The sequence below is a fragment of the Manacus candei genome, unplaced genomic scaffold (assembly GCF_025592945.1).
Source record: "Manacus candei isolate 608988 ecotype Guabito, Panama unplaced genomic scaffold, ASM2559294v1 h1tg000073l, whole genome shotgun sequence".
Taxonomy (NCBI): domain Eukaryota; kingdom Metazoa; phylum Chordata; class Aves; order Passeriformes; family Pipridae; genus Manacus; species Manacus candei.
In genome coordinates, this window is record NW_026138121.1 from 2,028,393 (window position 1) to 2,041,082 (window position 12,690).

Sequence of the window (12,690 nt, forward strand, 5' to 3'; positions counted from 1 at the left end):
CTTTTCTGTACCACTGCCCAGTTCCTGGATGAAACACAGAACGTCACGACCGACCAGACACTGTCACCCCCCTGTCCTCTCCCACAGGGAATTCATCCCATCAGCTGGAAACCTCCCCCTCTTTGGGGCAAAACATCAGAAAGCAAAGTGTTTTACCTGCACAGGCAGCGGAGAGCAGCTCCTAGGAGAGGTGCATCCCTGCAAACAACCTGTCCCAAGTCCATGCTAAGGACAAACCCCCAGCCCGGGGTTGGGGTCACCGAGCCACTCACTCATCAGCCTCATTCCTCCATGTTCTTCCCTGCTCCAGACTCCCTGGGAGTGCTCCTGTGCCTCCCTAGAAAGCTGATTATGAAGGAGTAAGTCAAGCCCAGCCAGCTGTTTTAATTGAGCTCGTTTGTTCATTAACCCCTCAGTCCCCAGGGTGGGAGCTCCCGCATCCCCTGCAGCACAAGGCCGGGATGTACCCACACCTTGGCAAGGAAATGTTGTGTTTTGTGCCCAGTGATGGCTCCAGAAGAGCTTGAACCACGTCCTGGGACATGTGTGATCCAACACAGGGCTCCTTCCCTTTCCCTTCCAGCTTCAGGCCCAAGAAGTGCTGAGGAGACACTTGAGGATAAAACCTTGCCCACAGAGCTGCAAACCTTCTCCAGCTCTATCCCATTAGCAGCTCCCACCTTTTGTCACTCAGGGCCAGGATCTGGCCCAGCTGGTGGCAGTGGAGGAACCCTCAGATGACCCTCTTTGCCTGTTCAATCCCATTCCCACAAAGGGATTTTTTCCCTGTTCTTCCCAAAAAACTCAAATTCTAGTTTTCTCCCTGCCTCAAGCCAAATTCTGCTGCTGAACAGCAACTACTCCAAGAATTGCATTTACCTGCAGTAAAACTGAACTCTGGAAGCAGAATCATTAATAAAAAATCATTAATAAAATCATTAATAAAAAATCATTATAAAAATCCAGTTCTGATTTTACTCGAGGAGGGGGGGAAAGGAAAAAGAAAACCCTAATGCAATGATCCATCTTAGAGCTATATTTCCAAAGGGGCTTTAAAGCAGGCTGAGGATTTGCACTGGCCCTTGGCTCATCCCTCAGGATGAGCAGCCAGCACGAGCTCCACGTGGGCAGCTGGGGATGTCACTGCTGTCACTCGTGCTGCCGAGGATGGAGGGCTCTGCACTGCGCTCCTGCTAAATCCAGAGCCCCAGCTGCAAATTTAGAAACGTTGCCTGAATTTCTCTCCGTGCTCTCCCACGTCCTGCCCTGCTACAACTCCCGTCTGCCTGCATGAATTTCTTAAAAAGCACTGCTTAGCAACCTGACAGCCTTCTGGCTTCCAGCACAAGGCAACCAGTCCCTCCCATTCCCACTCCTCCGACAGGGAACCCATGGCAGGCACATGGATTCACTTAGAGCACTGACAGGGAATCCATGGCAGGCCCATGGATTCACTTAGAGCACCATCTGGGGCAGAGCCAGATAAAGCCCAGCAGCCTCGGTGACACTTGTGTCACCTCCTGGCAGCCCTGGTGCTTTTCTGCCTGTGGGGAGGCAGAAGGATCCTCGTCCCTCCTGCTGCCACAGGTCGCATCTCACTTGCCCAGGGAACGTTTCTGGGGAGCAATACCCTCACTGGAGCAAAGGAGGGGTAATTACAGAGCCTCCAGTAAACCTTGTAAGCCATCCAAAGCCCCCAGAGGGAAGCAGGTGAGGCTGCAACACCCACTGCACAAGAGATAGGGATCTAGGGTGGGTTGTTTTATAAAAATCTCTCCTCTCCCTTTGTGGTTTTTCCAAAGAAAAGGCAGAACACACCGGGCAGGCTGTTAAGTCCCCACTGCCAGTGCTCCCAGCCCTGTGTCCCACAGCAGCTCCACCCCAGGAGCAGAGTGGACCCTCTGGAGAACAGAGAAGGGCTTGGGACTAAGGATGAGACACTGTGGCTGTTCCTGCCCCACCGTTTGGAAGGGTGCAGCCTCACCAGTTGCCTTGGGCTGGGAGCAGAGGGAGGCAGGATGGGGCAGGTCCAGAGCGAGCAGGGAGTGCTGGGAGCGAGTCTGGAGCGAGGGAGAAGAGCAAAGGGGGACAGAGAAAAGCACGAGACGGGGCATGAGTCATGTTGGCACGTGGCCTCTGCAGAGAGCCCTCCAGCAAAGAGGGCATGAAGTGAATTCCTTGCCAGGCAAAAAGCCTCTGGAACAAAAGGCAGCCCAAAATAGGCTCTGGAATACCTGTGTGCTCCGGCTCATCCCCAGCACACTCACCTGGGATGTGTTCCTTGCTGGCATCTGGTCATGCTTGACCAGGCCAGGAGCGCCCACAGCAGCCCCAGATCTCCAGCTAATCCTTGGGAAAGCCTCCTTCCCTTCCCAGAGGGGAGAGCTCTCCCCAAACAGCCAGCACGGGCACTGCAGGTCTCACACACTCCCAGGGCAGAAATCCCGCTGCAGGCAGCGACTTTCCCTGCAGCCCATCCACACCTTCCCACCTGGGAGCTAAGGGTGAGGGAGTTTTAAGCCAGGATCAAGAAACCAGCCCTCCCAGACCTTTGGGGAAAGCTTGGATCTGCAGGTGAGCAGCGTGGCTCCAGCCCTTGGTGCCACCTGGGGATTGGGAAAGCCGGCGATGAAGGTGTTCTCCCGGGAACACCCCAGCCCTCTGGAATCACAACAGCAGCTCCATTAGCTGTGGCTCTTCCTGCAGCCACAGCAGGTTCCCCACTTGGCTGAGGCTGGAGCCTGGCCAGGAGCCATCCTTCAGCTGCTGGATGGTTTGTTTCCACAAAGAAGGATCCAAACCCCGGCTTTAGTTACCTTTCTCCTCTGTGGAAACAGCGTTTCTGCACCCTGGGGGGGTTAGATTTTAGGGAAACTGGCTGTTTGTGGGGGCCAAAAGTGTGGGGGAAGAGGACCTTTCTCTTTAGTGCTTGTAGAGCATCAGGTCCTGGCCTGAATTGTGGCCCCTGGAATGACAAACAGCAGGAGAAACAAGATCACCAGGGAGACCCTCAGAGAACCTCAGTGGTGGGAAGTGCCCTACTTCATCCATCTCCATTGTATCAGCATCTCCTTCAGGGGCAGCATAAGCATCCCTAAATATTCTAGCTTAAGAGCAAAACAAGGATTTTCAGCTCCCTTGCTCCTTCTTTCACTGCTGTGACTTCAGCAAAGCTGGAAGAGCCCCCAACATCCACATCTCCAGCCACATGACACCATCCCCAGGGTGGATTCCTTCCCAAACTTGTGTGTCTCATCCAGAGATGCTTCTACCACCCCTTGGAGAAGGACACCATACCCATCCCCACCTCTCCAGCTTCTCCCTTCCCCAGAGTCACCACCAAAAAACACCTGTAGGGACCAGAGAACAACCTCTCTGCTGTACAAACCCGCCCTCCCCAGGGCAGGGAATAGGGATCAGCTCATTTCCCAGTCCTTGTTTTGGGCACAACTCAACATTCCTCCCTAAAGCAGCTCAAGGGCAGCGTGAGACGAGCACGTGAAGCCCTGATCTGGGAGAACATCGGGGTATCAGCAGCAGGGCAGGGGCACAGCCGAGTTAGAGCCTGCAGGGCACCGAATATCAGCTCGAGACATGCTGGCAAAGCCACGTGGAAAGGGCACCCTGCCTGCCTCGAACTCCTGACGCTTGTTCTGTGTTTGTACAAGCACAGAATTCCCTCCCAGATGTTTGCAGAAGCTCAGGAACTTGGCACAGGAGCGAGGAGTTGGCCTTTAATTAACCAGAAGTCAAATACAAGAGGGACGTCAGAGCCCGGGAGCTGCTCTGCCCCCCTGATAGGGGCTCTCAGCTCTTCTGGGGTCTCACACATCCCTGTCTCTCCTTGGCACTCTCCTTTCATGTTAAAAAGGACTTTTCTGGGGCTGCTTTCCTGATCCCTTTGAGGGCACACCTTGGACTGAGCTCCACAGATGCATCTCCCACCCCTTCACACGTTGAGGACTCCAGTGTGCCCAGTGCCAGGCAGATGGAGAACCACCAGCACAGAAAAGCAGATCTGGGGACAACACAACCACCTCAACCACACCAGAAAGGCCATTTCCAATGTCTGCTTCAGCCCCCACAGCAAACACCCCCCATCCATCCCCCGTTTCACCAGGAACTGGAGGGACAGGACAGGGGGGAATGGCTTCCCACTGAAAGAGAATAGGTTTAGATTGGATATTGGGGAGAAATTCCTCCCTGTGAGGGTGGGCAGGCCCTGGCACAGGTTGCCCAGAGAAGCTGTGGCTGCCCCATCCCTGGAAGTGTCCGAGGCCAGGTTGGACAGGGCTTGGAGCAACCTGGGCTAGTGGAAGGTGTCCCTGCCCATGGCAGGGGGTGGAAGGAGATGATCTTTAAGGTCCCTTCCCACCCAAACCATTCAAGGATTTCATGACCCTATCCACCCACAGTTTCCCCTGGATGCCACCCCACCAGCTGAGCTCACACACAGGTAGAACAAATCATAGAACCATAAAATGGTTTGGGCCAGAAGAGATCTTAAATCCCACCTCATTTCACCCTCTGCCAGGGGAAGGGACACCTCCCAGTATCCCCATCCAGCCTGTTCTTGAACACTTCCAGGGATGGGACATCCAAAGCTCCCCTGGGCTGGACATTCTCTGCTCTGTCTCTCAAGGTGTGCAAATCTTGCCAAGCTGTCTCACCCCAACCCCACTTCCCCCCCCCCCCCCCACTCTCTCACCCCAGATTAACTCCACTTTCCATCACATGTATTTCAGAGAAGGACAGAAGTACCAGAGACAGGCCATGACCATTGTCATCCTTGAACAGAGGGCTGACACAGCCTCTCCTATCATTTGGCAAAGAGTCATTTCCCCCTCTTCCTTGGTGGTTTGCTTGGCTCTGGGGCCTCCTGGCAGGGATGAGCAGCAGGAATTACCTCCTGCTGCCCCCCTGAGGTGTCCGTGGGCTGCAGGGCTGGCCCCGGTGGATCTTCAGGTGTTTGGCTAAATGGTCACTGCGGGCAAACCTCTTCTCACAGGCAGCACATTGGTAGGGCTTCACCCCGGAGTGGGAGCGCTTGTGACGGGAGAGCTCGTCCGACCGGGAGAACCTGCGGGAGAAGGGAACAGAGGTGGGCTCCAGCCTTCCCTGCTGGACAGCACAGGGGATATGGGCACCCTGGCATGGGGGAGGCTGAGCTCTGCCTCTGCCACAGCCTCCTGGATCACCCTAGACAGGTCACTCCTCTGCCCCATCCAACCTGCCAGGGAGGGCAGAGCTCCCGAAACACACTCCTCCAGGTTTGGAAATAGGGTTTGGGATCCTGCTTGGAAATAGGAAGGGGGAAAGTAATTCACCCACTGAGATCTTAATTTCTTTCCACTGCTCTTTAGGGACACTGGCCACATACTTCCTTCATTTGTTTTAACTTGCTGAAATGCAGGAGCTGAGAGCCCCGAGGCCAGACGTGGTGAGACAGGGATTTTTGGGGCATCCTCCCAGGCTGGCAATGCCTAGAGGACACACAGTCCAGGAGCCTGGGAGGGAAGGCTTTCCTATAACTCCCCATCCAGCCCCGAGCTGTTGAGAGAAGGTTTGTTTTCTCTGAGGGTGTGGGTTCTCCCTGCAAACTCTTGAGCATCCCCCTTGTTCCTCCCAGTGGCAGCGAGTTTTCCCCGTCAGCTTGGGCTGGACTGGGAGCTGGGAAGAGGGAAGCTGCCTGGGAGCTGAGTTAAACACAGAGAAAAAGGGAGGAAAAGCAGACACAGCCAGCCTGGAGCACAGGGCAGAGGTTCCTGTGCCAAAGCAACTGTTGGTTCTGAGGATGCAGGAACAAGGACCACAGGAATACCCAGTGTCCACACTCCTGCTCTGTGTAACTCCCACACCCAGAGCAGATCAGATGAACAGCCTGGAAAGTCCCTTTAACCACATGAAGTGTCCCCACTTATTTCCCCTGCACCTTCCTTCCACCTGGCACACACAGCTCCAGCCCTGGGGGCACGGGCAGCAGGTGGGTCACAGGTACTTTGAGTGCCACCCCCAAGGTCTCACAAGGCCTGGAGTGGCTCCAGGATGGCTTTGCATGTCAGGGCAGTGCTGGAGAGCAGGACCAGGCTGGATTTCCTCCTGCTCTGCCTGTGAGGAGCCAGCACAGATGGCAGGAGCATTAGGACGGGAGGGTTTTTCCATCTGGCTGAAACGTGCCCACGCAAAAAAGCACAAAGCAAAGAGCTTCAGCTGCAACCCCAGACTCCTGTGAGAGGATTTCAGGCTCACACCTGGGCTGGGAAATCCTGTGGCTGCTCACAAAAACCTCTGTGGAAACCAGACGTGTCCCAAGGCCACCCTCAGGTCTTCCAGGAGAACCACTGACTTCTTTCCCAGCTTTGTGGAGAGAAAAGAGTTCCAAGGTCTCAGCTCCCCCATGAAGAGCAGGGCCAGGAGAAGGGACAGATCTATTTTTAAGTGAGGGACATGTCTAGAAAAGGGAGCACAGCCTGGAGAACCAGGTGAGTCCATCTGATAGCACAGTTGATGCTGTGCAGGGGGAGCAGAGCACAGCACAGCAGCCTGCAGGATGCTGTTGGACAGGCTGGCACCAGCCCTTTCCTCCTCCCCAGAGGGAAAAGTGATGCTTGTGTGGTTGCCACCGTCCCCTCCTCAATCCCCAGGCTCTGAGCAACAGGTACAGGAGGGTTCAGCACTCCTGGTTGGGACTGGAAAAGGAGCTGATGCTGATAAACCTGTGCTGTGGTTGCAGCTGAAATGGAGGGACAGTTTCTGAGGGCAAAGGGACAGCAAGAGGGAGCCCCAAAATTCAGATTAGTCTCAAACCTTCTGGGGCTTCAGCACCCCAAGACAGACACTGTAAAACCATCCAGGGGAACGAGGCAGAGAGGGAAAGCCAGAACATTGTGTAAGAAACCAGGAAAGCTCAGCTGCCAACACCAGTTCTGTGTGATATCCCTGGAGATCTGCTGATGGAAAGACCTGAGGACTGTCAGCCCTTCCTGCCAAAGGCTGTACGAGCATCCTGCCCCTCGGGACAGGCACCCAGCACCAGGAAGAGAACACCCCAGCAGAGCAGTAATCAGAGAAGTGCAGCCAGATTAAACAGCAGCGTTAATTTAGGGAGCAGGGCTCATTTAGGGAACACAGATCAAAGGAAACAACCACCACCATCATGTGCAGAGCAAACAAAAGTAAATGCAACATGGAGATACACCACAGGCCCACGGGGGTGTGAGGGATACGGGCAGCCAGGGCAGCAAACAGCAAGAGAAAGCAAAAGGTTGCAAAACAAACACAGAATTACACACTGGCTGCTGAGGAAGGACTGAGACTCCTGTTTCCTTGGATAAGTATTAATGGGAGAAGCCATTTTTGGAGCCCCCACTGCAGAAATTGTCCTGAGCTAGACACAGAAAGCTTCCAAGATGAACACATCACTTGGAAAAGGTCTATTGCCAGAGGGGGTTTAGGCACCCAGTTCAAGGAGGATTTGGGGTGCTGGGGAGAATATCAGCTACGTGTCCCCAGCTGGAGATTTTCAGCACTTTTGGACTGAGTGAAAACCACCCAAAACACTCCACAAGCTTCACTTCTCCGGGTCTCCTTCCAGCTCTCACCTATAAGTTGCTCGGGAAAGAAAACGGGTGATTTTATGCTGGATTTTCACCAGCCAGGAGCTCTCCTGCCACCTCCCCAAGCCCTGGCAGGCCTTTTCCAAGGACCCCTGCCCCCCCAGAGCCCCCCACTCACCTCCAGCCACAGTTGGGCCAGGCACAGGTGTAGGGTTTCTCCCCGGTGTGCCGACGGAAATGAGCCTTCAGGTGGGAGCTCTTGGAATACACCTTGTCACAGCCCGGGTGGGAGCACTTGTGGATCCGGGAGAGGGCAGGGGGACCCTGCTGGTGCCCGGGGGCTGCCTCCACCTCCTGCACGTCCCCCAGCACCCCAGGCCTCGTGGGGACTGGCAGGGGGGCAATCCTGACGTATTTTTGGTCCACGGTGGTCACGGGGGGCTGGAGCGGAGGGAGGAGGGGGAGGTTTGGGCCCTGCAGGCTGATGACCAGCTGGGCCACCCTGACACCCTGTGGGTGGCTGTCCATCTGGAGAGGCTGGATTTGGAGGACAACAGGGATGCTCCCAGCAGCCACTGCCCCGTCCCCACCATCAGCTGTCCCTCCAGGCTGAGCAGTGCTTGAGGCATCTCCCTGCACACCGGAGACGGGCTGTTCCCCAGAGCCACCCGAGCTGACCTCGGGCTTGCTGTCCCTCCCTCCTCCTTCATCTCTGAGGAACTCTGCCTTCTCCCTCAGGAACTCCTCGATCTCCTCCAGGGTGGGGATGAAGTCCTGGGAGAGGCTGCTGCAGAAGTCGGGCAGCCTGAGCTGAGCCTCGCAGACGGCGAGCTGGGCTTTGGGCTGTTCCCCCTTGGACAGCAGGACGCCTTCAGCGGGGCTAGTGCTGCCTGCCAGGAGGTGGCCAAAGCCCTCTGGGGGGCCAGATGTCCTCTCACTGCCATGTCCTGGCAGAAGGGACGGTGGCATCCTGCACTGCAGAGCACTGGTCAAGCTCTCGAGGCTGGTCAAGGAGGGCAGCAGCTCCTGGCAGCTCACAGAGACCATTTGTTGACTCACTACCCACAGAGGTAGCTCAGGAGCCTCTGGAATAGCTCAGCTGGGGAAGTCTTTGTTCATCTGCAAGGGAACACCACCAAGGTTATTTCCAAATTCAAAAAGCAAACATGAAAACCCTTTGAATAAAATGGACTGTTGCGTGAAAAAGAAAACATCAGAACTAGTCAGTGGCCTTTGTTTCTAAAGAGTCTGTTGCTCAAAAAAACCCCACATGCTAACCACTTTCCTCTCCAGAGTGCCAGCAGGCTGCAAAGAGCCAGATTTCCCCCCAGAAGCAAACTTCTCTGGGGAGTTTATGAAGGTAAAAATACACAATGAAACCCTTCATCCCTCTTCCACCTACGCCGGAGGGCAGCTCTGCACTGCTGGGTGGTGGAGGGGGTGACTTGGGGCTTACAACCACGAGTTAATTGTGATCCAGGAGAGGGTGCTGGCTTCTCCACACTGCAAATGTGGTGCAACCACACCCTGACACAGACCTGGCCTGGCTGGATCCGAGCTCACTCCCTGCACAGGTAACCAGACAGCTCGGAGGGTGCTGCTGCCAAAGTGCCCGCGGCCCTGCTGAGTGTTCACCCACTCCGTGGGGCCAGGGCCAGCAGTGCCTGAACAAGTCAGCTGGGAGGGCCCCTGTTCAGGCAGGTCTGCCCAAACTCGGTCACACCTCCGGAGAGCAGCACAGCCAGCCTGTCTGGGGTCAGCTCCCAGGGCCCCTGAGGACACAAACACCACGGGAGAAGGAGCACAGTGTCTCCAGGTCAGACCTGTGTGGTCTCCAGAGGTGACTGGTCTTCCACGAGTCAACACCCCAGGCCCCCCCAGGCCCTGGCTGTGGCTCAGGGGGTTGTGAGTGAGGTGCCAGAGCACCCTCAGAGCAGCCACACACCATCCCTGCCCCTGTGAGATGTCAGCTTGGAGGCTGCATCCTGCTCCAGAGCACCCAAACCGCCCGAGGCATCAGGAGCTATTCACATTTAACACAGAAATCCTGCTTCCAAGGGAAGGAAAACCTATGTCCAAGTCCCTTTTCCAGAGCAAGTCCACGAGATTTCTGCAGAGCTGCAAACCAGTCAGGCCAGTCCTGGTTATCAGTGCTCTCAGAGCTGGGAGAGGGAATTTTTGAGAAGCAGTCTGGATGTGATATAAATGCTCTAACTCTTAAAAAAATAACCCCCACATTGTTTGAAACCTGCCCAGAGCAAGGTGCCACGTTGCTCAGGGGGCATTTGCAGCACTGCCCAAGCCATCTCACAGCTCTGCATCAGCAGCTCGTGGTGAGCAGAGGCTGCCCCTGCTCACACACGAGGTAAGGAAGGTGTCTGGGCCAATCTCAGCCTTCAGGCTTCAAATTTTCAGCACAACACAAATTCCTGCTCTGAACCATCCCCTTCAAGGCAGCACCCAACTCCACTCCTTCCTCCACTCCAGTTTTATGATCTCTGGTCTCTGCTTCTCTTTCTGCAGGGAAAGCCTCCCCCCTCTGGCTACCAAACACTTCTGTTTACCTCTTCCAGAAGGTCTTAAAACCTGATTTTCCAACCAGGTCTCCTTGCAGAGCAGCTCAGGAAGTCTCCATCCCTCCAGCACGTCCCCAGGACAACTGAATTGCACTATAAACTCCTCAGCTGAGGAGCCTCGTGTGGTACAACCCTTCTGTTGAACTGACAACAGGAATAAAAGCACGACCAGAGGGCAGGAAGGGCTGGTGGTTGAGCTGCTGGCTCAGGACTGAGATCTGAGCAGGATCTCCAGCTCTGCTGCAGATTTCTCGTGCAGCCTTGGAGTGCTCTGATCCTCATTTTCCCATCTGAGTGGGGGCAATTAGTGATGCCCCACCCGACAGAGCGGTGACAGGGGGAAATGTGTTACCTGGTGGCATGTTCTGTGCCAACACACTCAGTGGGTACCTGTTGCAGGTGTCAGTGCCTTCTCAACCCAAGGCAATTTTGCAAAATGCCAACGGTGCTGTCACCCCAAAGCTACTGCAAGAGAACGGAGCCCTGAGTGGCCCTCTGGTCACACTGCAAGGCTCTCGAGCTTCTCTTGGCACTTCCACTCCTACAGTTGTCCAACCCCCCTCAGAAGCACTCGAGTGCCGTCTGAAAGCAGCAGATGTGCAGCCTGAGCACACGGAGAAAAAGCGATTTCGCCCAAGGTCGGCCAACAGGCAGGAGCCGGGAACGCAGCCGAGGGTCAGGGCTCCGCTCCCGTGACCGAGCAACGTGAGCGAGCGCCCGTGACCTGCCCGGGTGCCACACGCGGGGACAGCGGCGGCCACACGGTCACCGCCGGGGCCACGTGCGGCCGGTGCGACCCCGCCGCGATGAAGCGATGCCCGGGGACGAGCGGGCGGGAGCGGGGTCTGCTCCCCCTGCAGCCCCCAACCCCACCCGGGGGCATCCTGGGCGGGGATGGAAGCCCCTGGAAAACCCCCAGGGACGCCCAGGTTGGTTGTGCCACTCGCTTCATCCCCGAGGGGAGCGAAGCCCACCCCGACCCCGGCCCCGGCCGTGCCCCCCGGGAGCGCTGCAGGGCGGGACCCCCCGCGCCCCCCGCGCCCCTTACCCGGCTCGGTCCATGCGGGTCCCGCATCTCCCGGCGGGGGCGGCTCCCGGCCCGCCCCGCCCCGCAGAGGGCTCGGCTCCGGCCGCCGATCCCATTGGCACGGGAACACCCGCCCCGGGAGGGGCACCGGGGGCTCGGGGTGTCCCCGCTCCGTCCCTGCCCGGGGCGGCTGGAGCTGCTCCCGGAGGAGATCCCGCAGTTTGCCGTGGTTTCCTTCCCCTGTTAATTTATACTGGAAACGGTCCAGGTTTCTCCAACATTTCTGGAGAAGAAGTTCGAGTCCCAGCAGGCAGCTGGCATCCAGCGGGATACAGGTGTTCTTTCGGGAGAAACAGTTTTGGCGGGGCTGTAGGGTTCGGGTAAGGTGTGTGAGGTCTGTCCTTGTGTGGTTGCAGGTTTGTGGGCTCCTGAGGGAGTCCCTAAGGATGGCCTTGGACTGCCTTTGACAGGGTGGGCTGAGCCCCTCTAAAATACCGCAAAGACTCGAGAGGGGATCTCGTCAATCCATACAAATATCGCCAGGGGGTGTCAGGATGGTGCCAGGCTCTGTTCAGTGGTGCCCAGTGGCAGGACGAGGAGCAACAGCCATAAACTAAAACACAACAAGTTCCACGTCAACACAAGGCAGAACTTCCTTCCACGGAGCATTGGAACAGCTGCCCAGAAAGGGTGTGGAGTCTCCCTCTCTGGAGACATTCCAAACCCACCTGGATGGGTTCCTGTGTCACCTGCTCCAGGTGACCCTGCCTGGGCAGGGGGGCTGGACTGGGTGCTCTCCAGAGGTCCCTTCTAATCCTAATGATTCCATGAGAGGACTCACAGGACACCTGGGAGCCGCCCCTGGGATCTGTGATTCTGTGGTTCTCATGTTCTCCAACAAGCCCCGTGAAGCCAAGGCACACAGAGTTCTCTCTGCTTTGTGAGGAGCATGAGATTTTGGGCCTGAACAAAATGCCTGGGCCAGAGCAAGGCTTCAAAGTTGAAAAAAACCCAAACAAATACAAACCAAAAAACCAATCCAGCAATGAAGGTGCACGGAAAGGTCACTCCACAGCTGTTCCTCTGATCACTGCTGTGCCTCAGGGTGTCACTTACCTCGTGTCCCAGCCCTTAATGTTACTGCTGATAATACTTATTAAAGCATTAAATACTTATTTAAGTATTAAATAATTGCTAATCATAATTAATAACACTTATTTAAGTATTAAAGGAGGACTGGGAGGATCTCAGCTCCTCAAAATCCTTCGGTGCTTCCTACTGAGATGCTGCAGGGCTGAAACGCGAAGGGCTGCGCTTTACACAAAAAACCCCCGGGGGTAACAAACGGGAAGAAACTCCCGCGCGGGGTTTGCACTGCACCTGGCGGGGAGAGCGGGATGTTCCCCGGGAACAGCGGGAGGCTGTGCGGGGGGAGGAGGTGCGGGAGAGCCCGTCCCTTCCCCGGCGAACCCCCGGCGGCGCCCGGAGCCCCCCCCGGACCCCAAATCCCAGCCCTTCAGCCCATCCCGGC

At 56.3% G+C, this 12,690-nt stretch overlaps 1 protein-coding gene across 6 annotated transcripts; it reads right to left on the reverse strand.

Annotated features, from left to right (window-relative positions):
* Positions 1-1,707: 1,707 nt before the first annotated feature.
* On the reverse strand, positions 1,708-11,271 carry LOC127480455 (Krueppel-like factor 15). Of its 6 annotated transcripts, none has more exons than XM_051808640.1 (4): positions 11,181-11,224; positions 10,121-10,276; positions 7,735-8,675; positions 1,708-5,080 (listed from the first exon to the last, which is right to left on the reverse strand). In XM_051808640.1, exons 3-4 carry the CDS (start codon positions 8,601-8,603, stop codon positions 4,903-4,905), a joined length of 1,047 nt encoding a protein of 348 aa, XP_051664600.1. In that variant the 5' UTR covers positions 8,604-8,675; positions 10,121-10,276; positions 11,181-11,224; the 3' UTR covers positions 1,708-4,902. The 6 variants fall into 6 exon arrangements, with proteins under 6 accessions (XP_051664600.1, XP_051664598.1, XP_051664599.1 ...); XM_051808638.1 differs by having other exon boundaries at positions 10,121-10,597; positions 11,181-11,214; XM_051808639.1 differs by having other exon boundaries at positions 10,121-10,594; positions 11,181-11,213.
* Between the last annotated feature and the right edge of the window lie 1,419 nt (positions 11,272-12,690).

What these genes read in the sequence shown, in the direction of transcription:
- LOC127480455 (XM_051808643.1), bottom strand. Translation starts at nt 8,603, where the DNA reads ATGGTCTCTGTGAGCTGCCAGGAGCTGCTGCCCTCCTTGACCAGCCTC. An exon ending in TGGCCCAACTGTGGCTGGAG is followed by an intron (nt 5,081 to 7,734) that starts GTGAGTGGGGGG and finishes CTTCTCCCGCAG; the next exon opens with GTTCTCCCGGTCGGACGAGC.